Source organism: Accipiter gentilis, chromosome 15, assembly GCF_929443795.1.
Source record: "Accipiter gentilis chromosome 15, bAccGen1.1, whole genome shotgun sequence".
NCBI lineage: Eukaryota > Metazoa > Chordata > Aves > Accipitriformes > Accipitridae > Astur > Astur gentilis.
In genome coordinates, this window is record NC_064894.1 from 24587956 (window position 1) to 24613108 (window position 25153).

The following is a 25153-nucleotide window of genomic DNA, read 5'->3' on the forward strand; positions in this document are numbered from 1 at the left end:
TGGGACTGGCTTCGGGGCTGACATAGGCATGCCAGGTGGGATCTGCCGAATGCTGAAAATTCGGCATGCTTTCTGTGAGCGCTTGGCCGGGGGTTGGGTATTTCTGAACGTGAAGACCCTATTGTAGGTGAGAAAGACCAGGAATCTCTTCGGAAGAGAGTCCTACCCATTCTGAGGAGACCAGAGAAATTGGAATAGCATCAAACGTACAGTAGAGGACTTCTTTCTCAGACTTGTTTCTCTAATGTTCTTATTTCTAATAAATAATCATGTAAATGAAAGTACTGGGAGATATCCAAGCAGGAAAACATCTTTAATTTTAGGAAGGGCAGTAGGCTGTTTATCTCAAGTTGACCTAAGCAAACAATCTTCAAAAAGGCCTCAGAACTGTGGCTGCCAATTCCAAATACTGCTCATAAAAAAATAAACAAAAGCAAGCATGTTTGGGTTGGGTTTGGAAATGTCCCCAAGGAGCAGAGGGCTGTTGTTTCCATGGCAATGCCATGCACTTCCAGCAGACTGGTCTCTCTTTTAGACACATGGATTTTAAAATGGGTGGAGGATGTTTAGAGTATTCATTCACCCCTCTATAGCAAAAGAAGGAGAGTTTCAGGGTTAGAGTATTATGTTGAGTCCTAAACTTCTGTTTGGCTAAACTGTTCCTTCCAGACAAACATTAAACCTTGATGGGAAACTGTCAAGAAGGGAAGAATCCACTGCTCCACTCAATTTTTCTGATTGTTTTCACCAATGCATTAAAAACCTGGGCTTTATTTACTCGTGTGTCCTAGTTTGACAGGTATCTATGGCTGATATTGTGTCTGTTATACCAGACAGAGGAGCAACATTTTTCTCTTTTCATTTCCCTGGGCTTTGAGGTGAAACTTGATAATGTTCAAGTAGAGTTTGTTTTCTTTTCTTCTTCTTTCACTCCGTAACAGACAGTGAGGACTTTTGAGGGTCCCACAGTTCTGAAACTGTTGCTCAATCAACTTCAAGTGATAAATATTATTATGCAAATAATTCACAGTATGTCACAATTCTCCATAGATGTTTGGATTGAGAGATAGCCTGTCACACCAGACTTCACAGTTCTCAGACTAAGGCTCCCTTAAGAATATGTCTTCTGACAATATTTTTACCACCTTTACAGAACAGGTCAGACTGCAGAAAAATGGAAACTTGAATGCACAAAAATCTTTTCAAAATGAAACTATATGTCCAATGAACTTGCTACACCATCAAGTCAAAGCAGGTGAACAAGTTGTGGTATGCCAGCTTAGCCAGAGGTAACTATCAATGTATGTGCTTGACCATCACCAGATGACAGGTAATGAGAATTAATTTAATTCTCTTCCACTGAAGACTAAAAGAGCATGATCAGGAACAGTTACTGTGCCTGGGGTAGCATACCATAAATTATGCTACAGTCATTTGTGTAGCCTCTTGGCCTATGAAGAAGTAATTTGAGGGGGCTGCCAGAAACTAAAAAAATGTGCACTTCTGCCTCTTGGCATCAAATATCACCCTTCTACACAAAATACAGGTGTTTTTGGCACAGGATAGAACTTCTTTGCATTTTTGCAGGTAGATTTGGGATATTAGGTTAGTTAGGTTAATTTTCATTTCACCGCAAGCCCATGAGTTTATAGGATTCAACTGTGTCCAGCCTGCACTCACTTTTACTATCCCGAACAGACCTTTGAAGTGAGAATCTACTAAGTAATAATGTTTGATCTTTGCCTTCATGTCTGAACATCCACGCAGCCCACTGAGGATCCTTCTCAGACCTGGAAGGAAGCACACCTTTTGACTCTAGCAGCAAAGACCACAAGACTGCTGGCCAGCTACAACCAAGTCTCAGCTGACACTAAACTTAGCAGTGACGTGGCAGCTCATGTGCCATGACTGCTACTTTGAGCGCTGTTCTTCAGCTTCAGTTCCCCAAGCGCACCAGCTGTCTCCTCTTTTACGATAGTCCTGGAGACAAGCACCACCTTTGTCTTCTGGGTTTGCTTTGAATCGAATGTAATGAGATTCCTGGCCCAAGACTGGTAGGCGTGAGTATAATGAATATTACAAAGGCTGAAATGTCTTAATGTAGACTGTTTAACCCTGAATCACATCCTTTCAGGTACCCCGGCACTCAAGAGAAAACTCAAAATAACAAACACTGGTGTGGATCCAAGGGAGCCTTTTATTGTGGAAGGAAGAGACCTTTTGTGCTTTTATACCTTCACAGGAAAGTCACAAGTTCCAACAGTAACTGAAGAAACATGCCATGTTTTCTTACCATTAGATGAGTCAATGGCTACATCTGTATTACCAAATAAAGCAGTGTGAGGACCTCCTGGTCAAGCAGCACAACACAGCTCGCGTTCACATGCCAAAGCTCTCTCTGTGTTTGCCCAGAAAAAGCAGTCCCATACAGACTCCCTTGTGGGAACATATCCTAACAGAGATGCTATGCTCTGAGCTGTTCCTGGACATTGTCAGGAAAATCACAATCTGTCAAACAGCAAAATCAAGGTAGAAAATTAACCATCAGTCAGTATGGATGATCGTAAGACAGTGCCTGAAACCATGCCTTGCCCTTCTTCCGTTGGCTGGTGCAGATGTAACCACAGAGAACACTCCGTGCACGCTACCAGCATAACACTCTTCTTTTGGGAGAAGCAAGCCAGAAGAGGCAGGGTCACAGCAAACCTAGCTACCCTGGCACGGCTGCACCACTACTGCTAGCGGGCAGCAGGGAAGGAACGAGGACCAGATTCTGCCCTCAGTTATGGAGGCACAAATCAGGAGCAGCTGCAATGAAATCAGTGGAACTGCTTGAATATAATATGGGAGTAAACTCATACCCTGTATATGTGGATTGTCTTCCATCTTCAGTCCCGTCTTGCACCCCTACCAGCAGAATGGGCTGAAGAAACAGAATATGACTACAGGCTCCACAGCGCTTTCAGCACTGCAGCTGGTTCTTGTTTTTAAGGAATGTAATAATTAAATCCAGATGCAAATAAAATAACTGGGGAAATAAAGGCACTATGAGTGTAAAAGATTTTCAAGAGCTCAGCAAGATCCACATTAGATTGGACTTTTCAGCTTCAACTGGAATGAACGTTGTCCCTCGGGCAAAAAAAACCTAATAACTGTGAAGACATAATTGCTAATGCAGACCTAGCATTTTGGCCTACTAATTGTCTTCACCATTCAGAAACAGACAGTGGACGGAAATGTTCCTCACTCAATTGCCTACATAACGATTTTTCAAGCAGGATATTTCCATTTTGTTCCAGACCTGTTTGTGCTTTGTGTGCAATTATTTTGTGCTCCCAGAACATTCGGCCATTTGAATCCCTCAATTAGCTCAACACTCTGACACTTCTTTTTATAAATACGAAATTGGCTTACACCCTGGAACAACTAACCAATCACTCCATTATCACTAGTAGGGCAAGGAGCAACAAAAACATATCAGAATAATTGAGAATGCCTGAGAAAACTTCTGAACCCAAAGGAAACAATCTGGATCCCATTTTCCCCTCATTCCCACCTCCCTCGTAGCACTGATTGTCAATACCTCATTACTGGTTTAAATTGATGCAACCCACGGTTTAAAATACTGTATTAAAATAGTGAGCATCAGGACCGTCCAAGTTTTTGTGATGAATTGAATAATGTGGGGAAAAAATGTTGCCAGAAAATACCCAGGTGACTTAGGACCCTGTGTCTCATTTTCAAGATGGGCTCCGACAGCAAGAATAGCAGAGGCACCCAAAACTGAGGCAGATGTCTCGAGGAGCTGTGAAATGCATCTGCTCATAATAGGAGGTAAACTGGTTCCCAGTGGACTTCAGCAAAGACTGTACAACCCTGCCCATACAGCTGGAACCAGCGACGTTGCACGGAACTGCACCTACCTTGTTACGGCTGGGTGCGTGCTCGATGAAAGCTCACTCAGGGCTGCAATGCAGGTGTACCCTTGGTCGAAGTATAGAGGAGATGATCTTTATGGCTGACTGAAGGATTTGCACAGTCACCTTTACACGCACTCATACGTTTCCATTGTTCGTATTCACCATTTTAAGTAAAAAATTATTCTGCTTAGACCTGCAAAACCAAGAAAGCTTTTGGGCAGACACTAATGGACCAGCTAGGGCCACCCACCAGTTGAGGGGCATCAGAGAATATAACATGCCTTAGATCTGTATGGGTGGAGAGAAATATTGCCAAGACAGACACTGGGATAAGAATCTGTTTTCAATTGAGAAACTAACTGTCTCCCTTCCACAGTGTGTGGCGTAATCGTTCAGCTGAAATCCTTAGTCCGGTGGAAGCCAGTCCTGCAGCTCTGTGTTTAAGAATAAACAACGGAAAGAAACAAGCCGTACAAATAGATAGTATTCCTGCTGTCCCAAAGTGGCTATGGTATGAAGGTTTTTCCTCCTAGGAGCTATTATCTAAGAAAGTGTTTCCAAAGCAAACCAGATAAAATATTGTGTGTAAGAATCTTAAAGGCAACTGAGTTTTCCATTTATGTTCATCTCAGCTTCTCACGGCTCTCTAGGATAAGATTGGATTCATGATTCATTTGTAAACCTCATTTTCAAAGCTCGTTGTTAGTCATCTCGTAAGATACTTTATTTTCTAAACAAGCAGCTTATCTGGCTGGATAAAAGTATCTAGCCACCCTTGAGAATGGAAGCTGACATGCAGATGAATCTCAGGATTGCTCACTCTTGCTACACGGTGCTCCACAGCTCTAACGACAGCGACGTGCAGATGTACAAGTTCAGGTCCCAGAAGCAATTTGGCCATAGCACTGCGCCAGGGTTAGTTAGCCACAGCACCAACAGGGCTATTCGGCAAAACTACTCGCAGGCCAGTTTTGGCAGCTGGTGGAGGTATCACTGAGCAGTGCTGCATTTGATATTGTAGACCCGCTGTTCATGTCAAAGCTTACAGCGGGCATGAGAAGCGATGGTTAGCTCAGTGCAGAAAAGAAATCATCCTTTATTTCAGGGCAACCCGGGGAAAAGAGGGAGACACAAAGGAAATCTAATCCTAATTAGATCAGTACAATATAATAAGAAGCCTCACAGCTCATACAAATGCCAGAAGGATCATACCCTTCTGATTCGCTTGAACTTCCCACTTTTCCCCCTTTTTTGCAAGTGTAAGTGACCTCAAGAGCCACAGAATACACAAAGTGCTGTAGAGGCAGTCACAAAAAAAATATTCCAGGAGAGCCTGGCGTATCTCAGGCTCTGACAGCCACCTCAGGGATAGTGTTTGTAAATGCTAGCAGAAACAGGGTGTGGTAAATTCCTGGAGGTCTAAATTACATGCTAGGGCCTTCCCATCAGCTCTGCAACATCATTGCAAGAGTTAGGCAAGGGTAAGAGATTTAGGATCCAAAAATTCACGATTCTGCATGGATCTGACATAATACACGTGACACAAGGAGACTGCGTGGGGTGAGCAGGTGCTGCCTGAGTAGCAGAGGTTGCTCCTGAGGTCAACCTGTGCGTGTCTCACCAGCTTTGCATAATGAGGTAGAAGTTCCTCAGCGGAGAACAAGAATTTACACATAACGTATCAAATGAAAGCTATCCTCTTTCATTTTCTTTTTATTTTCCAGTCTTAAAGGGGCATCCTAATAGCTTAGTTTGTGTTTCTGATTCCTTATGTTATTGCTTTAATTAGTATTTAAAAGAAGTTGATTTAGATATTTACAATCTTCTGTTTAATTTTGGTAAGCTTCAGTAAGTTATCAAAAGTACTAAATTATATACACCAGGCACAGCCACACATTTAAGAAATAACAAGAAAAATTTACCTTTCATACAATCTCCCCCCCCATTTATTTCTTATGTCACATGAAGAATGATGGGAGAACTGCTGTACCTCCCTGGGACAGATTACTTCCTACAATGACAACAGGTTATTGCCAGCACATCTCACCAGTCCCACAGACAGACCTGCGTTGGTAGCCTCCCACAGCAGCCAGACAGCTTTCACTCAGAAGGGCATTATCTTTGTAGATACGTTTCTGTCTCCTCTAGGCTCTTCATCCAAAGCTCATCAAAGCTTTGAAGTAAAGCAAATTTCTAAAGCTTTTCTTCTTTAGGAAAAGGTATTCCTTTCCTATAAATACACCTTCTTTACTGAGGAAGGATCGCCTTTTCTAGTTAACTCATCCTCTGGTACAAAATGCAGTAAGAATCTGCCAGCATCTCACCCACGGGCAGGGAACGGCTGCTGGCCAGGGGCAGGACGCAGGCAGGAATGCTGACAGCTTAAATGCTGTAAGGCAAAAAAGCCAGCACCGGGGCAGGGAGTGAAAGAACAGACTTGATTTCAGCAGCGTGTGTGTGGTCTGCTGTGATGGGGTTGTGCAGTGTGCTCCGGGGAGACCTGACGGTTGTAATTCTTGCTTTGCCCTGCCTCTCAACCAAATCTAACTCTTCGAATACATATGCATAGGAAACACTTTTTTTTTTTTTTTTTTTGTTGCAGGGATGCCAAGAAGGATTTTACCGTACCAGCTCAGGAAAATGCTCTCCATGCAACTGTAATGGTAATGCAAACAGATGCCTTGATGGATCTGGAATCTGTGTGGTAAGGAATTCCTGTGTTCTCTGCTGGTCCCTCACTGAATAACAGTACTTTTTTAAAAAAAGGTAACACGAACGGTTTCAGCTTCTTTCACTCTTGCATGAGGCTTCACATGAAGGAAATATTTCCCAGGCAAACCCAAGAACCCGTGGTCTGACTCTTCTATTAACACCAATGCTCAATTTCAATACACAGCAAAAACAGTGTCTACCACAGGAGCTTTTTGCTGAAGAGCCATCCTAAGCAGGGCCAAAGGCAACATATTAATAAGATTATCCTAGCCAAAGTTCATTCTCACTTACTTAAATTATGTCTGCAGATTCAAAACAGTTCCTGCTTGCAGTATTTGTGAGAGTCAGTATGCTGGGGAAAATTTTTAGTCCATCAGAAATATGGAAAGAATTTTGTATACCTCTGGAGAAAAAATGTATAAATTCAAAGACATTTCATTCTCCCCTTTATGAATACAGTGCTGTAGATTGTGTAAACAATTTACAATGCTGAGTGACCCCTGTGAGTGTATATACATGTGTTATCCATAGTAATTCTGCTGCATGGCAGCCTCCTGCTGTGAAGGAACAACATGAGGAGGTTGAAATAATACACCAAGGGAAGAGCGTGTTGAACTCCAGGGTAGTATTACAATTTCCCGTATGTTCGATCTCACTCAGTATTAACTTATACAGAAAGCTGTGAGTTAGGATTAGTAGTTGATCACTTGTAGCTTCAGAGCAAAAATCAGTCCAGTAAAACTACCCCAAATTACTAGTGGGCAATCAGAGCAGTAATACACTAAAAAAAGGATGGAAGTTAATAATGTAATGTAGCTAAACCACATAGCAAGAGCTAGGCACTAGTGTACTTTTTACAGGCTTGTAAAGCAGGAGTAGAGCCCAGAGCTCCTTGCTCTGCCATGTGTTGCTTTTGACAAGTCATAAACCTTTGCCCTCAGTTTGTCTCTTCATAAAACAGCCTGATAATATTCACATACTTTGCGTCGTTGCAGCTTCTATCAAGTTTTCAGTTATACAAATACATAAAGCCATGCTCCATGGCATATTTCCTACCATTTTTATTTCTGTGGGAGAAAGACAGTGCAGCTGTTCAGCCCAGGAACAATTATCATGGCTTGGCCACTGTAGCGTGCTTAGGACTGGCTGGTTTCTGCAGAACACGTTTTGGCTTAGTGTTTTAATATTAAATTTTTAAAAGTGGTTTTACACTGCAGGCATTCCCAGCTATTCTCTTTCGCATGCACAAGGCTTTTGCTCACTGGATGATTGTCCCCTTAGTGTCAAGTGACAATGATGCCAAGAGGAATTTTCTGATGGAAGATTTGGGAACAAGAGAGAGAGCTTGACAAATGTCTGCTGCTGCTGACTCTGGTGACCAGAGAGTTTCTGAAGTGGAATATATGAGGTAGGGAAGTGATTATACCCTCAGTTTACAAACACGCAGAAGACTTGTCTCCTAACTTCTACAAAAATAAGGCCAATGTCAAGGGTTGGGGGGGGGGGGGGGGAGAGAAAAAAAAAAAAAAAAAAACCAAAGTTACTGTATCAGCAGGAAATAATCTGAAAGTATATGTGCATTCCTGACTGGCGTTTCTCTGGGATACTAAATTCTTGGAACCAGCCAGGTAGTAAAGAACAAAACTAAGAGCTAAACCCCAGTTTACTACTTGAGTTCAAATAGGCCATTTGATGGCTTATCTGAATGATTTAAGAAGCCATTAATCTCAGGTCATTTACTTCTGAATAAAGAGGAACAGAAAAAAGGCTTACGTGAAAGAGAGAGGGAAAGAGTGTGGTGCAAGGAAAGAACAGAATGAAAAGAGTTTTTGAAAGTTTGATAGCATAAAACAGAACCAGAAATGCCCATGGGGACTGCAGTAACAGGACTTTACTGAGGATGTGGAAATTTCCAGGGAAGACTGAAGAAATCAGTAAACTACAAAATGTGACACGGAAAGCCTGGGAGAAGAACAGCTTAGAGAAAGAAAGATGCAACTTGAAGTACAGAAGAAAGAAGCATGTTAGACGAATGAATGCAAGTAATTTGGGAAAAGGAGACTTGATGGTTGATAATGTGATTTGTATTAGAATCAGTGGACAAAGCAGCCTTACCTAAGGACCGTTCTGGAGAAGCACAGGAACGGATCTGGCCAAAGCCTGCTGGGGCTGAGACTGGGGCAGAAAGGAGTAGGTACCTATATGGCTGGGAGTTTCTGTGAAGAGATGGGACCACAAGGTATGGAGAGCTCACTATTTTCTCTGTCCTCAAATTTTTAGGCAAATTACTCCAATAATTCTTGCAGTGGTAACCACCACACCTGATAGTCGGCTATAAGAATTTCTGCAAAGAGAGATATTCTGTATTTATCCCATATTATTATTGTTGTCATCGTCCTCTGTTTCTATCAGTATAAACCTGCTATCTCCTTGCTTCTGATATGCAACAGTGTTCTAAAATTCTACCACTTATTGACTCTCTACTGGCACCACATGTTACCCTAACCATGAGTCAGAGGTGTTACGGAATGTCTTTAGCAGAAGATCTTTAGAAGAACTGATGTTTCCCAGAATTAAAAGTTTCTATGTCTGCATGTTTATTCACACAATGGAATGATTTAAACATGAAAAAAAAATCATTTTTTAAAGTTAACTCTGCTAACAATGACAGAAGACAACATGAAAGTAATAATAACACTGTGTTCAGTTGGTAGATAATTATTTTTTGTAGTTTAAGTAATAACTATGCTACAAGAGCTGAATAAATGAATAAGGCAGTATGAAAATGAAGAAGTACTCTACTTCAAAAGGGATGAAATATAAGGGTCAGACTCTATACAGTGCTCTAAGACCATCATATTATGCAAATCCCCCAAATCAATTTGGCAAATATAGTTCCCACAGCATACAAATTAATGAAATTTTCGTTGGCCTCTGCCCTGAATTCGAAATCAAGTAAAATCAAACCCCTATTAACAATGCCTTAGGGTAAAGTACTCACATCTTTAATTTCTGCTGACATAAGTATCTATCTTAGGTTTCTCTTTCAAAACTTCTCTCAGCTTATTCATAGAGTGTAAATCAAATCCACAAGTCTTTAAAAGCTTATTGAGTGACACAATCAATGAATCAACAAACTCATTAGGTAACCAGACAGAAGAAATTATTGCAGACAGAGCCTTTCTTGCATAGATGTCCACATAAAACTAGTACAGAAATCAATCACATTGTCCCGTGATTAAAACCGAAGAGCCACTCAGTCCACTTCATTAGTATAGAAAATCACCCAAGTATTAGAAGAAAAGCAGCCAGCAGAGTGTAAGCTCCATTTATGATATAATATAATAGAGATGTCAAATAACGCCTCATTTCAAAGACATTATCTGGTGATACATGAAAGGTTAGTAGAGGAAGAAACACCGATATTTTGTACTGATTTTAGACTTTGGACTTTTAATGTAACTTTCTCAATCCTAGCTAAGACAAGGAAAGGAAGTCACTTGTAGGACCCTCTAGCTTTTGATTTTGGAAACACGCATATATGTGATGCTAACTGGGTGAAACTGTAACACCTGCAAGTGGCAGTCTGCAGACAGTGATGTGCATTTCTCCTGCATAAAGCCCACTGGGTTTTTCTGCTAACAAGATATGAAGAAATGAAGCGAAGGTTTTGCCTCCTTCACCATCCCCCAGACTCTACCCCACCAGCAACCTACAGCTGAGCTATTCCTTTACAGCACCTCCACTGAGGGGTCAACATTTGAAAATTCAGACATGAGAGGGGGCTTCAAATGACTTGACAGCTGAGTAGAACGTCAGAGTGGCTGTGATGGTCAACTCTGAAATGAGTGAAACAGCTTGTCTAAACAATGAGCTCTCCTATCATATGCAACTAATATAATGGGCAGGGCTTCACCATACTAAAAAATGTGATTGCATACACTAGGGAAGGAAGTTGCTTTAGGTGACTGCAATGTACTATGGCAATGACTCCAGACAAACACAGTAATATGGATTGAAAGGTTGAAAGAATTTAAAAATTACAAAGCTGGATATCCAGACAAAATTTTTGTTGCACTGAGTTATCAGTGTCCTTTCTGAGGTTTCTGCTGTCGATGGAGGTTAGATCTTCATAAATGCATGAAAATAAGTGAGGCAGAAGAAGTAAGTCTGGAGACAGCATTATAGCAGAAGGTGAAGGGTAAATGTGTTGGTGTCTACCTAAAAATCTCTAAGTGCTTTGTTATCACCTCAGTGCCATAAATAAATAAATAAATAAATATGACCTTTGGGGAAGAAGAAAGACCAAAGGATCATAACAGTGGAGAGGATAAATTAACTGGTATCCTTTCCAGCCTTTTATGGAATTTTTTTACAATCGAGCGCGTTGTCGTGTAAGTGATTTGTGTTTAAGCGTTTGGGTTTACAGCTGAGTGGAAAGGTTGGAATGGATTTGGCAGTTCTGCCCGAGAGGATAATATGTTCCACATGATTGCCAAGGCAGGTCTGGAGAATCGCCAGTGGATCTACAACCATCCATCAAGCATGAGCAAAAAGCAGCAGGGAGCTAGTAAAATTCTCCAGCTTATTAGGTATTTCTGGCTTCATGAAGAACCTTGCAGCTTACGGCTCACTGTTTCTTTCTATAAAGATGGACTACATCTATCTATAGTGACATTGGTGATACATGTTTGGAAAGCTAACCAGAACCACAACAGTCTGGTGCTGAAGTGCAGCCCTTCTCTTCTCCAGAGTGATTTAGTACGCAGTAGTTGTCAAAAGCATTTCTGTTAATGGAGTCATTTTCTCAGATATAGATATTTCCCTCTCTCTCTTAGCTGTGTTTAAACTTAGTATGTGTTGTCCTAACTGGTTTACTACTGAAAACTTGCAACAGTGACCCTCACCATGCGACCACTTCATTTCCATTCCCCGTGAAGCCTGTGTAAGAGGCACGTAGAAGTCAGGCCAAGACTGCGAGGAAGGGCTGCTCTTGCTCTCAGGCCTGCTCAGCTGCATTTCCCACAGTTACCTAAGACAAGTGATGGATTAAGAAAGTAGAGGGCCAGGTGGTTTTGGCAAAACATCAGCTCCCGCTTTGTTCATTAATACAGGACAAGTTCTACAAACCAAAACTTTGACATAGAGGGGGTATGTTGACCCAAACTGGACTAGGAACTGAGTTTTGTTGCTGTTCTCATTATTTTATGTAGACAGTTGTCTTCAGTAAAAGTTGTGCAATACTTAGTGTTTCCTTTTAGTGCCTCATCTCCTTATTCCATAAGAAATTCTGAAATTTAACACTGCATCTCATCCACACTGGCTGGAGAGAGAAAGCTTGAAATCATAAAACTCAAAGAGTAAAAGGATAAAACATGTACATCTCCTGACTTTCAAGTCATTACGCTGAAGTACTCTTTTTACTATTATTATTTGGGGACAGCAATGAGTCCTGGCATGCTGGCATGGGCGATGCTATGCAGTTCTGTAACCTCAGATATGAGTGCATCTCCCAAATTTGGGGAAGTCTAAATCTACATCCAGGTATTATACCTCAGGCAACCTCCACTGGCCCAGCAATAGATAGAGACAAATTGCACAGCAATGTAAACCATTTGCATCTCTTTACCTGTATAATTTATTTATCCTTGTGCAATCTTTCTGCATTAACAGTTGTTATAAGACTATCATTCAGAAGAACAAGAAAAAAAAACAACAAAACAAAACCCAACAGTTCCTACTATATTGTAACAATGACTGGTTTCAGCTGCAAAGTAATATTCAGAATTTCCAACCAGGGTTTGAGGACACTTCTGGATTTCACAAATAGTATGTGAACACACCCCCCACCCACTAGGATTTGGGTTTTTGGGATTTTTGTCATACTAACTTCACCAGAGGTAGGGATGAGTATTAACTTTTGTTTGCCCCTGGAGAGTCCCCATACCATCCAGCTTTAGGTGCCTGACACAGGTGCTCTGCACCACTCTGTGGCAGGTCCTGTCTTTCTTTAAGTTTAGAGGGTACACAGAAAACCAGTCTGCTACCTGTTTCCTATTGTGGAGGTCCAGCCTGCCTAAATTGCACTATGTGTTAGCCATCTGATGAAATAATTTCCATAAAACTGCCTAATTGGCACATTTAATGAAGCTAGTGCCTTTGAAGATCATTAGAAAGAGCTATTCTCTCCTAACTTCAGGTTCCTAAATTAAGGTGGGGCAGATTCCCACCTCTCAGCTTTTCAGTTGTATTCATTTACAGAAAAGCATGTTTCTCTTGTGCTGGGAAACATGTCCTAGTACCATTGCCTGAAGAGAATCAACAGACTTTTCATTATTATTTGTGCACAAGGGTATTTTCTGAGCAGAACTGCATCACATGAAGTGTTCTGTGGTCTCGGAACAGTGGTTCTAACTTTACTTTCCAAGGAAATGAGTTCAGGAGCTCAGTGCTGACGATCATTCCTAAGTAACACCCCCCCCAGCACCTTTTCATGTGCTTTTCACATGTGTAAAGTATAGATAGTTACAGTAAGGGCTAGGTAGAAATGCTCTGATTTGTGGTACTTAGTAAGAGCAGAGTAGTAGGACCAGCAAAGGCATTTTCTAACATAGGAAAATACACTCCAGCCACTCTCTTACCTGACAGGCTGATGATGATGTACTGATCGATGAATGTTATGCGCTGTAGCCTCGTATAGAAGCTTTTAGAAACCAGGCTGCTGTTCTATTGTATTACTTCCTCTGAAGCTGAAGTGTCCATGAGGAAGGGACATCTCTGCCTTGACTTTTGCTTTATGAAAATAAAGGTTGTATTAACACAGGCACATGGAAAGAATTGAGCTTAGTTTTAACTTACTGTAATTTGAAACAGTTTACAAAAAGCAGCGTATTATAGAGCCTAGTTGCAATACTTCAAACTGCGTGGTTGTACCTGTTTTCATGACCTTTACCATGTCCCACTCTGTTCTGTACAAAGACAGGCAGCAAACTTCTGCTAAGCTTCAGTGTTTGATGACCTAAGATACATTATCACTGCATATTTTCTAGAGATTTTTTACGTCAGTCTTCCTTGGTTTTCAAAAGAAATCAAAACTAAACCTATATACTGAGTTTCTTTATTTGAAAAAGTAGACACCAATATCAGTAAACATATTTCTACAATTTTGTGAGTACATTTGAATGAACCACTGAGACAGGGAAAGCCATGAGCGATCCCATACATAGTCTGATTTATAACATCAACCGTAAATGATGGCTTTTGTTCTAAAGCATGTATGAATACAGGGACCAAGAGTAGCCCTTGTAACTCTTACAGCAAAGCACTTCTTTAAAATCCAATTTCACAAAAATCACCATAAATGGAATTCCATTTTTTTCCTCATCATTATTTCTCTGTCAAAAGTGATCCATTTAGAAGCAAAACACTTTTCTCAAACTACCAAGCCAGTGTCACCCGGCACTGAGAATTACCCATGAGCTGCAGGCAGGGTGTCCTCCCTGCCTTCAGAGATGTCTCACAGGCTTATTGCAGTCAGCAATTTTGCTGGAGATGCAAGCTAATGGAACATAAAATATAAGGATGCTATTTTTATCACGGTAAAAATATGATTCTAAATACCCACAGGAGTTCTGACTTGTTAAGTAAGATAAAGCCTCTTTTACATAATCACTAACCAGAGAAAAACTACAAAAGTGCCTCAAGCACTCAGCTGACAGAGTCTTTGGGGTAAAAGGGCCTTTTAGCACTTCCCTTCAGTTTAGAAGATGAAAAACACTGCACATTCAAGGAGCAACATTCGCTGCCCTGCTCTGTTCATCACAATAGTATCTGAGCTTTGGAAGCCAATAACAGATTTATTCTGATAATACCCATGCGTCGTTTGGAGAGCTGAGGACAAGAGAGGTGAAGTGAATTGCTCAGAGCACAAACGAAGAGCGTGATGAAGGCTACGACTGAACGGAGCCTACCTGAGCCCTCCGCCAGCGCTTCAGATACAGGAGTGCTCTTTCCCTTCGAGCACTCAGTGCCCACGCTCTCATCTCTCCCTTGTGGTGCATTAACATTACTTTTTCATTGAATAATGAGAAATGCAAACTATTTTTGAAACGGTATTAGCCTTCCAGTGCCTTCTGGCTCACACCGTGTCCCTTGCGGTTAGTGCTTTCTCGCCAGAGAGGAGTGCGAGATCTGGACATCTCCCCGGCAGCTGCCTGCCACTCTGCCCTCATTTGCTCTCAGTTTCTCTGCTCTCACCAAGTTTCTTTGTTCCTCCTCCTCTTCCTCCTAGTCAAGCTTTCTATATTCTCTCATTTTAGAGCCTTTTAGTTAAAATAACTTTCTGATTTTCCGTATACTAAATACTCTCTTCTTTACAGCAAATACTACTATGAAAAACCACCTTTAGCTCTACAATTACTGGTGTCTAATCTATTTAAAGATCCATGGAAAAAGAAATTTACTTTTTTCCTTTCCTTATCTTATTCTACTTGCTGTAGAGTTCTCTGGCCACATCACAGCCTTGTAGAAATAAATAATTGCTGTGCAATGGATTCTGTATGACTACAAAACATGCAGCAAGACAAGCAAAGTCTTCTAGAATCAATAAGGGTCTGAGCTAAACTAGTGAGTCCTAACTGGGAAGCTGTAATTGGTTCCAAATAAGGAACACTGGCTAAAAAAACATGAGATGTGCTTTCACAAGGGTGAGTGTCCTTGACTAAAATTACACTTTTCAATGCAGATTGATGATAAATGGACACAGGCTTGGGGGGGGGGGGGGGGGGGGGGGGCGGGGAACACACCACCACACATCAGTGTTGCCAGGACAAAATTCTGCCACTAAATCAAAGTTACAATACTTGGATACAAAACTCATTTAGCAATGCCCGTGAAAGTGAAATTTGACCATTTGTTTTCATTAAACGTCTTCCCTAATCACATTCCTTTCTCCTCACACTCTTTTCTTGAAAGAACACACCATGTTTGGAGTAGAAAGTGAGTTTCAAATCTGTAGGGACTGGCTCAGAGGAAAAATCAGTAAGCTGAGCTCGCCCACCCGCAGCCCCGCACTGCTGAAGAAGCTCCGACCGCAGAGAGGCCAAGGTGCCCCCTGCCCCGTGCTGGGGAGCTCCCTCTCGCTGTGAGCGCTCCTAAAATCCCACATCCAGCTTCCCTGTTATTCCAGGGGCTGCCAGTTGCTGACAGCACAGCGAGTTCTGTAATGGGATTAAATGACTGCTAGAGAATAAACCGGGGCACTGCGGTCATTTCCTAGCATCTGCATGAACTCTGAATGTAGCACAAGAGGTCTCCTCCGGGGCTCGACCGAAGGTCTCTGCAGCCCATATTGGATCTCCAGCGGTGGCAATAGGAGATGCTCTGTGGGGCACGGACTTAGCCTGGCCTGTTCCTGAAGTCTCCGCTTCGTACTCCCCCAGCATCCACAACTGCTGTATTTGGGTATGTTAGAGGGTACATACCTCCTTGAGTCCTTTCAACATCCATTTATGAATCTGTTGCCCAGGAATTTCTCTAGGAAACCCCTTTTTGTCCCTGCAAATACCATCACCTCCCAGCAGCAAGTTGCAGAAGCTTCTTAACTTCTGTGTACAGAAATGCCTTTTCAAGTCAGAGCCCTTCAGCTCTTGTATTGCAGGATTTGGGTGAACTACCGTCCTGCATTCAGCTTATTTACCAACTTCGTAATTTCACATAACCCAAACACTTGTCGGCCTTTCTCTTTGTTCTGGGTTCAGCTAGGATAGAGTTAATTTTCACAAGAAGCTGGGAGGGGACACAGCCAGGATAGCTGACCCCAACTAGCCAAGGGGATAGTCGATACCATATGATGTCATGCTCCGTATATAAATGGGGGGAGCTGGATAGGGATGGGAAACTAGGCTCGGGAACAGGCTGAGCATCAGGTTCCAGGTGGTGAGCAATTGCATTGTGCATCACTTGCTTTACATATTCTTTTATCAGTATTGTTTTTGTTGTTATTATTATTATCAACCTTGTATTGTCCTATTAAACTGTCCTCGTCCCAACCCACGAGTATTTACCTTTTTCTTCCGGTTCTCCTCCCCATCCCACTGGGGGTGGGGGAGGAGTGAGCGAGCGGTCTCATGGTGTTTTGTTGCCGACTGAGCCTAAACCACAACACTTTCCCAGCTGAGCAGCCCTAGCATTTTTGGTCTCTGTTTGTAAGATACTGGTGAACACTGAGCAAAACCAGTCTTGGCCCCAAGGCCTAGGTGATCCGAACAGTGACTCTTCCCAATACTGAAAGGTGACTGTTACATCCTACCCTTCGCTTCCTAGCCTTTATCAGCTTTCTGGAAATTCATAAAAGGAACTTTTTTCAAGTCCCCTGACAACATAGTTGGCTTTTTTGGAAGTCCAGATATGTTATGTCCTCTGGTTCCCCTTCATACTCTTGCTTATTTGTACCATTATACAGCAGGTTAGTGAAGCAGGAGCTCCTGAATCATCCTTAGTCATGTATTCAGAGATCTTCCTCTTTATTATAGACACTGTCATCTTACCAAGGATGGAAATCATATCCATTAGTCTGCAGTTCCCATGATCCACTGTTTGTAGGTCAGAAGAGGAAAGAATCAAGCACGCTAACCCAAAACCACAGCAAATATGCACTGACAGAGTAGTTCTCCACATACTTCTGACGTGAAGCTGACTCCTTGCTGCCTCGACCCTTGCACAGCTGTTTGCATCTGGACTGCATCAGTACAAAGTGGTGTAACTGGAGAGATCCGAATCAGGGACATTGCAAAACTCATTGCACAGTTGCAAGAAAGAAAAATACTTCTGCACCCTTCCTACTCTTCTAAAGCAATTTGGGCAAGACAGCTAGAATTTGGAGGGTTGTGGGGTTTTGTTGACAACTTGTGGGTATTTTGCTGAAGTGGAAAGAGGGACAGGAGTCTGCCTGAGTCCTGCACTGTTCATGCACTCTGCACCAGTCACCCGCTGCCTTGCCGTGTGCCTAGAGGAAAGACCACATAACCTGTGGCACCTAAGTGTGTCCATTTGCAAAAGATAGAACTATGCTTACTTAAGCTTGCAGGACTTACAAATTCTATTTAGAATTGTTTATAGCAAACCTTGACTTTTTTTGTGATTGAAAATATTATCTGAGAGGCACAATTTTGTACCTAGCAACATGAAATATTCTGCAACAAATATTTTGTATATGAATTACCACAGCTTGATTTACTTCCACGGAGCCCCAACAGTATCAGCTGATGGCCAATTTGTCTCTGCATGAGGAAGCCTATTTCCTCATAAACAATAGACTGTGGAGATGAAACTTGCTTATAAAGCGACTGACATTTTCCACAGTTGATCTGTATTTTATAGAAAGGCCACTTATAGAAGACTCCTGCTTCTTCCCTCCATTAAGTGGACCTCCTTTAAGGCTGAGAACAAGGAGTAGTGATAACACATCCCTTCATGCTGTAACGCTTTTCATCTCAGGAGAAAAACCTCAGAGCCACTGGTATATTAGCCACCATTTGCAGGCAGATTCCCCTGATGCTCTTTTCCAGTTACCAAGTCCAAGAAGCAGCCTTGCTGAAACTTATATCTAGGCTGAAATCTGTTGATAGTATTTACCAGCAGATATTTTTCATTTTGTTTTGCTGTCAGTAAAAGGGACTTTTTCCTGCTGGCACATGCAATTCAAAAGAGGGCTGCCAGCTACACCTGAGTACCACTGACATCTCTGCTGACAGGCAGTGCTGCTTCTGCTCCAGCACCTGGCAGGCACATATGTCTGTTTTGTCCTGTACCGCACCTTGCCAACACTTGCTGGCTGTCCAGTGTAATCATTTATAGCATTTTTTGTTTGCAGCAGTACTAACCGGTTTGGCTGCATCTGTCAATGCCTTGAAGGGTCAGGGTCTGGCATCAGCCCCTATTCTGTCTGGCCGGGTCTTCAACTAAATGATTTCATTCTGAATTAGGCAGCACCTCCGTTTAACTTTCACCGCTCTCTCTCTTTCCGCTGAAGGACTGCCAGAGAAACACAACGGGACAGCACTGCGAGCAATGTCCAGACGGCTTCATCGGTGACGTTGTCAGAGGAGTGCCCACGTTCTGCCAGCCCTGCCCCTGCCCCCTGCCAGCGCTTGCCAAGTACGTAAAGAGTCTTTGCTTCTCTTTGATTTGGGCTGGCTCTGGCCCTTTCCAAGGAGGGGTCAGCATCCCTTCCTGGATGCAGGATACAATGGCTGCTGCCCTTGCCAACCGGGGGAAAATAAGAGGACTACCAGCTGCTCACATTTATAAGCACAGGAAACAGCATTTCATTTAGAAGGTGTAAAATATCCTTAAGTGCTCATATCAGTTCTTACCAAGAGGGGGGAGGAAATATTTTAGCAAATTCAAGCTCATCCTCTTTTATGTAGGAGACATTATTCAGTTGTCTGGTTACTTTTAAGAATCCCGTAAAGACTAATTCCCGAGGAATATGGCATCAGGGATGTATGTGGCTGAGACAGACAGATTGGTCTATGACCTCTGGAGGATAAAACAAACCACAAAAAAAAACATAGCCTGGCAGTCTCCTGAGTCAGCAGCAGCTGGTTCTGGTTAGTACAGTAAGAGTTGAAAGGAAAGGGCTGGACAACCCTATGACAGGTACAACACCCCTTCAGCTGATGCCCAGCTACCTTCGGGTAAGAAACTCTGAAGCCTGGCAGAAAACAAAGACCAAGCCAAAGAGCTATTATTTGCTTTGTGACTTCGGAAGAAACAAATAACTGCAAACCATAACCAGCTATTAGAAACTGTTAGTGGCATGTCAGTAATGTAGCTGAAAGAAATTATCAAATTCCTCTTGCTTGAGGTCCATGCTCTGGGAGAGAGGCATCCATGCAAATCCCGCTCTAGCGCACAGAGGAGGTGCTAGTAAATATTTGCCAATGGGTTGAAGCTATTTTTTAGCGAGCTACATACTCCCCTTGCGTTGTTTCCCATTCTGCTTTCAGCAGGGCTTCTCAGCAAAGGGGAATTTCCTCACCGTATTTGTTTGCCGTTGCTATAGGATTACTTGTACTGCCTTAAGGCGGGATGAGCTTGAACTGCTCAGTGGCACAGGCTCAAAATGGCAACGGAGAAAAATCATCCTGGCCAAACTTCCGCAGATCACCTCTTGGCTTTCGCAGTGAGCTGCAGACATGTGAGGAGGGCCGTGGGGCGGAGGACAGCTATTGTTGAAAAACTGCAGCTTTGCCCGGATTAGAGAGAAAATCCTCCAGAGACGGCGGAAGAACATGGCTTTGCTCACATGTAGAAAGGCTTAGGAGAGAGCGAGCTCACAGACAAAGCAGCAGACCGCTTCCTCCAGTTTCAGTAGTGGCTGTAATGCCAGAAATAGAAATACAAAGTCGGAAGCAGTGCTTTTCCCTCAGCAAAGGAAAGTGATTTTTTTTTTAACCTATTGGGCTCAGATTAGCCACTTTGGTGCAAGGAGCTGTTCTCTCAACCACAACCTGGGCTGCATGTGCCTGAGGCACCATCGCACAAGACCCAGTCCCTACCAAGCAAGGTCAATTCTGTCCTCCCTACAGCGCCATTTGATAGAGCATGGTCTGCATTCACCCAGCCCCCTGCCCTGCAGCCCACCGGGCTCTGCAGCGCTGGTCCCTGATAGCAGGGAGCCGGCCAGCCCACCAGTCCAGCAGAGCTTGGTGCGGTGGGACCAGCGGGGACCTGAGCTATCTCTGCCAGTGCTATGGGAGATGGGGGCAGAGGACAAGCAGCTTTCCCTGCTTCAACATGCTCCTTTAGCCCTTCTGCTCAGGGACATAACACCTCTCCTGTTCCAGACCGCTAGAGATAAGGAAGCCCCAAACCCAAAAAGACAGCAGCACGGGATTGGGAAGGGAGAAAAAAAGGTTGCAGAGAACCTGAATGCAGAGGCTTTGACATTAGCAGCAATATAGGAGTTGGATGTGATGATCCTCGTAGTCCCTTCCATCTCAGGATAGTCTACGTTCTGTGATATGTCACCCCTTTAAAACTACCTCAGTAAAAATGCATTTTGATTTTTCGGGGTTTTTCACTCCGAAAAGTCCTGAAGGCAATAGTTAAAGGACATCCAACCCCAATTTGCCTCTTACACCCAAATAAAAAAACATGCAGATACTGCCTGTTCAGCTTTTGCATGAGAGAGACCTGACCACAGCAATAGCCTTCAGCTGGGGCTGGAACAGGCAAATAATAATGATTGAGCAACATTCAGCCTTGAATAACTAAATTTAAAGAACAACCATTCTTTCTTTTTCTTTTTTTTTTTCATTTTTCCTCCATTAACCCTACTCCATTTATATTAAGGCAAAACAGTAACTCTACCAGAAAGCAGAGAAGCAGTAAAAGCTTTAAATAAAGAACATCCAGAGGATGTTGCTTTGTACTCTGTTTTACTTTGGAAATAGCCAGTGAATTCATAAGAGTTAAACAAAGTGACAAAATACATAAAGTGACATATTTTTTCTTGGGATTCATCTGTGTGTATCCAGATTTTCTGACCAGGCTATCTTCATATCTGCTATCCTGGAAACTTTTGGAATAACTTTTGGACATTACACATGAAGTGTAATGTCATCTCTTTGGAACAAAAAAGGAGGATGGAGATTGCTTCACAGTCCAGCAGATGTTACTTCTTTTCAAAACTGAGGGATTTATATGAACTTCTTTTCCCTAAAAGATCACAAAAACCATAAAACTTCAGGAAGGCTTCAGTCTTATTTCATAACTTAAATCCACAATGTGGGTTTTTTCAACTACATGAAAGAATTAGCCTCTGTGAAAGAAGAGGAAGACTGCCAAACTGTTAGGATTTTCTCAGTATGTTCTCATAAAAGCTTTACCGAAGTTAATTTGTGAATTCTGTGAGCAGAATCTCATTTTATGTTCTCTCTGGTTATATGAAATATTTTGAGGCAGCAGAGATCCAGACACAGATTTATTTGACACTGGTTCTCCAACCAGCTGAGAAATGCTGGTGGGAACAGAAATGTGCAGGAATTCTTGTCACCTTTCAATGCTGCTCATTCCTGGAAAAAGCAGCGCGTGGATCATGCTCTTTCCCATCTCTCCGAGTCTTTTGTTCTTCTGTGTGAAAAGGATACAGCCTGGCCACAGCTGCCCAGCACTGTACAACTCGGGACCCGCGTTTTAGCAACCGTGGGCCTGCAGCTGGCAACTGCCGCCACTCACTACTCTGGTTGCATTCCAGTGCTGGCAGGAATTTACTCACACAGATTGCAAACTAACTGGAAACCTCTTTAGGACTGTATGTCTTTTTCCTGCAAATGTATTTAACCCACATCTATCACTGTGTTTGAAGTGTATACAATTTGCACTTTCCACATCTGGCTGCTGCTGTTCCTTGGGTCTCATATTTAGTTAAACATCTGTTAAATCCTGAAAATGTAAGAAAGCAAAGGAATCCACAATTTAGAATCCCGGCAGAGAAAACTGCAGGCCAAGCCATTACTGCCGTCAGTATCACTACTTGGCATGTTGGTCTCAGAAGAGGCCCCAGACTCTTTCCAGCTTGCTCAGAGAGACAATAGAGCAGCCTCAGTTACTGTAAATGAGGATGGCATCACCGAGGTCAGTTTTCACCACTCGGTACTTCCAGACTGGATTTGAGGAAAACTGTAGGATTTTCATAGGAAACTGCTGCACCCATTCCAGAATCTCAATTCCTGAAGTGCTTACGGCGGTGTCTTTCATAAGCAATATTTTACCCTTTGGGATAAGAGACAGGAAGCAATTATGTTCACATGACATACACATTTATCCTAAGTCCCTTATCTAAAATGTGTGTATCAAAACCTGCAGCTGTGTCTGATCTACACTGCAAAACAAGAACTTACATATGTCTGTATTTATATAGCTCCGTAGTGCTATATACTAACTAGTGCTTTCTACACTAATTAAAAAGACTAAACAAGGGGTAAAATGTGAATAACATACAGAGCTTAAGAATACCTATTCAGCAATGAGTAACCAAGAGCCAGAGCTCACACTACAGCAAATGTCCATAATGTAATAAAGAAATACTCCCAAGTGTTTGCCATCATGTGCTATTCTAACTATGCATTCTAATGAAATTCCAGCTTTGCAGTCTCCTGTTACAGAAAAAGTGGAAGCGTGCGCTGTGTCTGTAAGGAAAACTATGCAGGACCCAACTGTGAAAGGTAAGAAACTAATAGGATTAATTACTAGTCGACAATACTGAAGTGCAGAAGTTTTTGAGGGAATCTTCCCATATGGGGGAGAAATCTTGTGCATGTGTTTTCATCAGGTTGAATCACATCTGTTAAAGGATCTCATTCAGGTCCTATTAAAAACCATTAACAACTTGCTGCAGAGACATGTCAGGGTAAGACAGACATTTACATCTGTTGTATTTTGATCGAGTTCTTGCATTTTGTGTACCTTCATGTGGTGATCTTCCTAAAAGGGGTACAATATACAAATCAAAATACAAAATGCAAATCAGAAACAGCAGCTGAAGTGAAAAATAACCACCACATAGATGCCTTTTGCAATTCAGCACTCTAAAACATATAGCAGGCTTTTACAAAATAAATTTTTCAAAAACAAAGGAGAAAATCCATTATCTAGTCAAATTCTTAATGAGCAGATGCAGCTTTTTTAGTTAAATTTTAAACGTACTTCACAGACATAATTTAATAAAGGCAAGCAAACAACCATAGACCAGTGTTGCTTTTCAAATTTCCTTTATGCCCATAAAAAATTTCCACTAACTATCCTCTCAGTAACAAAGTACACAAATAAATAGAGCTATAGAGCAGAAGTATAGCTAACTCTCCTATCTTGTAAAGGGCCACCTTGCTTGCTGTGAACACACATGGATGATGTTTCAATGAATGTCAGACGCCCCATTATAATGCAGAAATTCTCCTTGAGCAGCCAATAAATTAAAACAGCTCTAGCAGAAAGACTGAGGGGTATAGGGTGGCTCAGACACTGGCTTCCTGAACATGTCATTTTCTTTTTCCTTAAAGCCCCTGAAGTATTTAAGATTACAGTCCGCTGTCATTAATGGGCAAGTCTTGAATTCAAATGATACTTAATGTAACTATCAGAGAAGGGAGAAAGTGGATGCTTAAGATGCAAAGAGAAATCAATATGAAAAAGGTAAGATTAAAAAAAAAAAAGGCTTTTGCCCTTACAGATGATGCAAAAACATCAGCATATTACCTCCGCATCACTAACACGGTGACAGCAATAGTGGAAGCCCTTTAGACAGATGACACAAAAATAAAAAAACCCACCCTTGTTTCCAGGCCTATGGCTGTATTCTTTTGTTCTTCCAAAATGTCAGATTTATACACAAAGGATAACGCAGACAATTAAAAGGTCAGTGAGGTTTCTTAATGGTTATTAAAATGTCAACCTAGACTACAAGCAATTTAAATCCTATGAAATAAGTAGCAGATGCATAGTAACAGCAGTAAATAGCATCAGCTTTGTTTTCTAATAGCCACTACCCAGCCTGACACAGTGCGTCTGTCTCAAGGAAGGCAAAGCTGGGTAGATGGCTTAGAAAAAGCTACAGAAAGAAATCAGCCTGTCCTGGTCACCGCATTAAGCCCTCGACTAACGACTTGGGTAGGTGGCGAGCAGTGACAAACAGGACTTTCCCTCTGGTAGGCTCCTGGTCCCGCTCCCATTTGTGTCAGAAACAACGAAAAGCATTTCAAAGACTAATGAGAAACGCATTGCTCGTCCCTGCCCACTTGCTAAAGAGCAAGTCCCTGCTTCGCGTACGCTGCTGCTGGGCTCTGCCACCACCCCCTGCTCCCGCTGGCAGCTATGGTCCTGTCAACCCGCTGGCAGGAGGACTGGGGGATCCTGAGCGAGAAGGGGCATTGGTTAAAAGCCGAGGAGCAGCTCGTGTCCCCAGGGAGAGGAAGGCTACGTCCTGCTGACCGCTCTCCCCCCCAGCTCTCCGCAGCGGTGGGTGACGGGGCAGCGACCCGCAGGATCGGGGGATCTGCGGAGCAGCGCGCCGGGGGGGGGCAATCTGCTCCGGTTCCTCCGGCATTCGTGTCGGAGGCTTTCTTGTGCTGCTCCAGGGGCTTGGCACAAAGCTGTCCAGTTAAAGTTTGCCAGCGAACGGCATTGGGGAATCACGGAGGCCTTTGCTAGGAACTGAGAAAAGCAGCTTCCCAGTTTGCAATGTAGGGCTGAATCATTTTGGTCCTGCAGTTCAGCAATAAGGCATTAAGGTGGTAGCGGATGAAATCCAGGTTTTGTTAATGCCCCAATGTTAAAAAAGATAACTGAACAAATGATACTTTACTGTCCAAAGTGAAGAGACAAAAAAGGTTCTTTTGGCATTGCCAGGGAAGAGGAAGTTAATTTCTTACTCACCAATAATTACAGGAAGCAAACATGGCTGCAAAATTAAACAAAGATAACTTAGCAGCTTTATTATGGGAGAGGAAATATTCTTT

At 42.5% G+C, this 25153-nt stretch overlaps 1 protein-coding gene across 1 annotated transcript in view; it reads left to right on the top strand.

Moving 5' to 3' along the window:
- LAMA4 (laminin subunit alpha 4) overlaps positions 1–25153 on the top strand; it is a 106855-nt gene that overhangs the window by 16911 nt on the left and 64791 nt on the right. The window contains exons 2-4 of the mRNA XM_049817891.1: positions 6523–6624; positions 18664–18788; positions 22784–22864. Coding sequence (XP_049673848.1) covers positions 6523–6624; positions 18664–18788; positions 22784–22864 — 308 coding nt within the window. The remainder of the gene's footprint in view (positions 1–6522; positions 6625–18663; positions 18789–22783; positions 22865–25153) is intronic.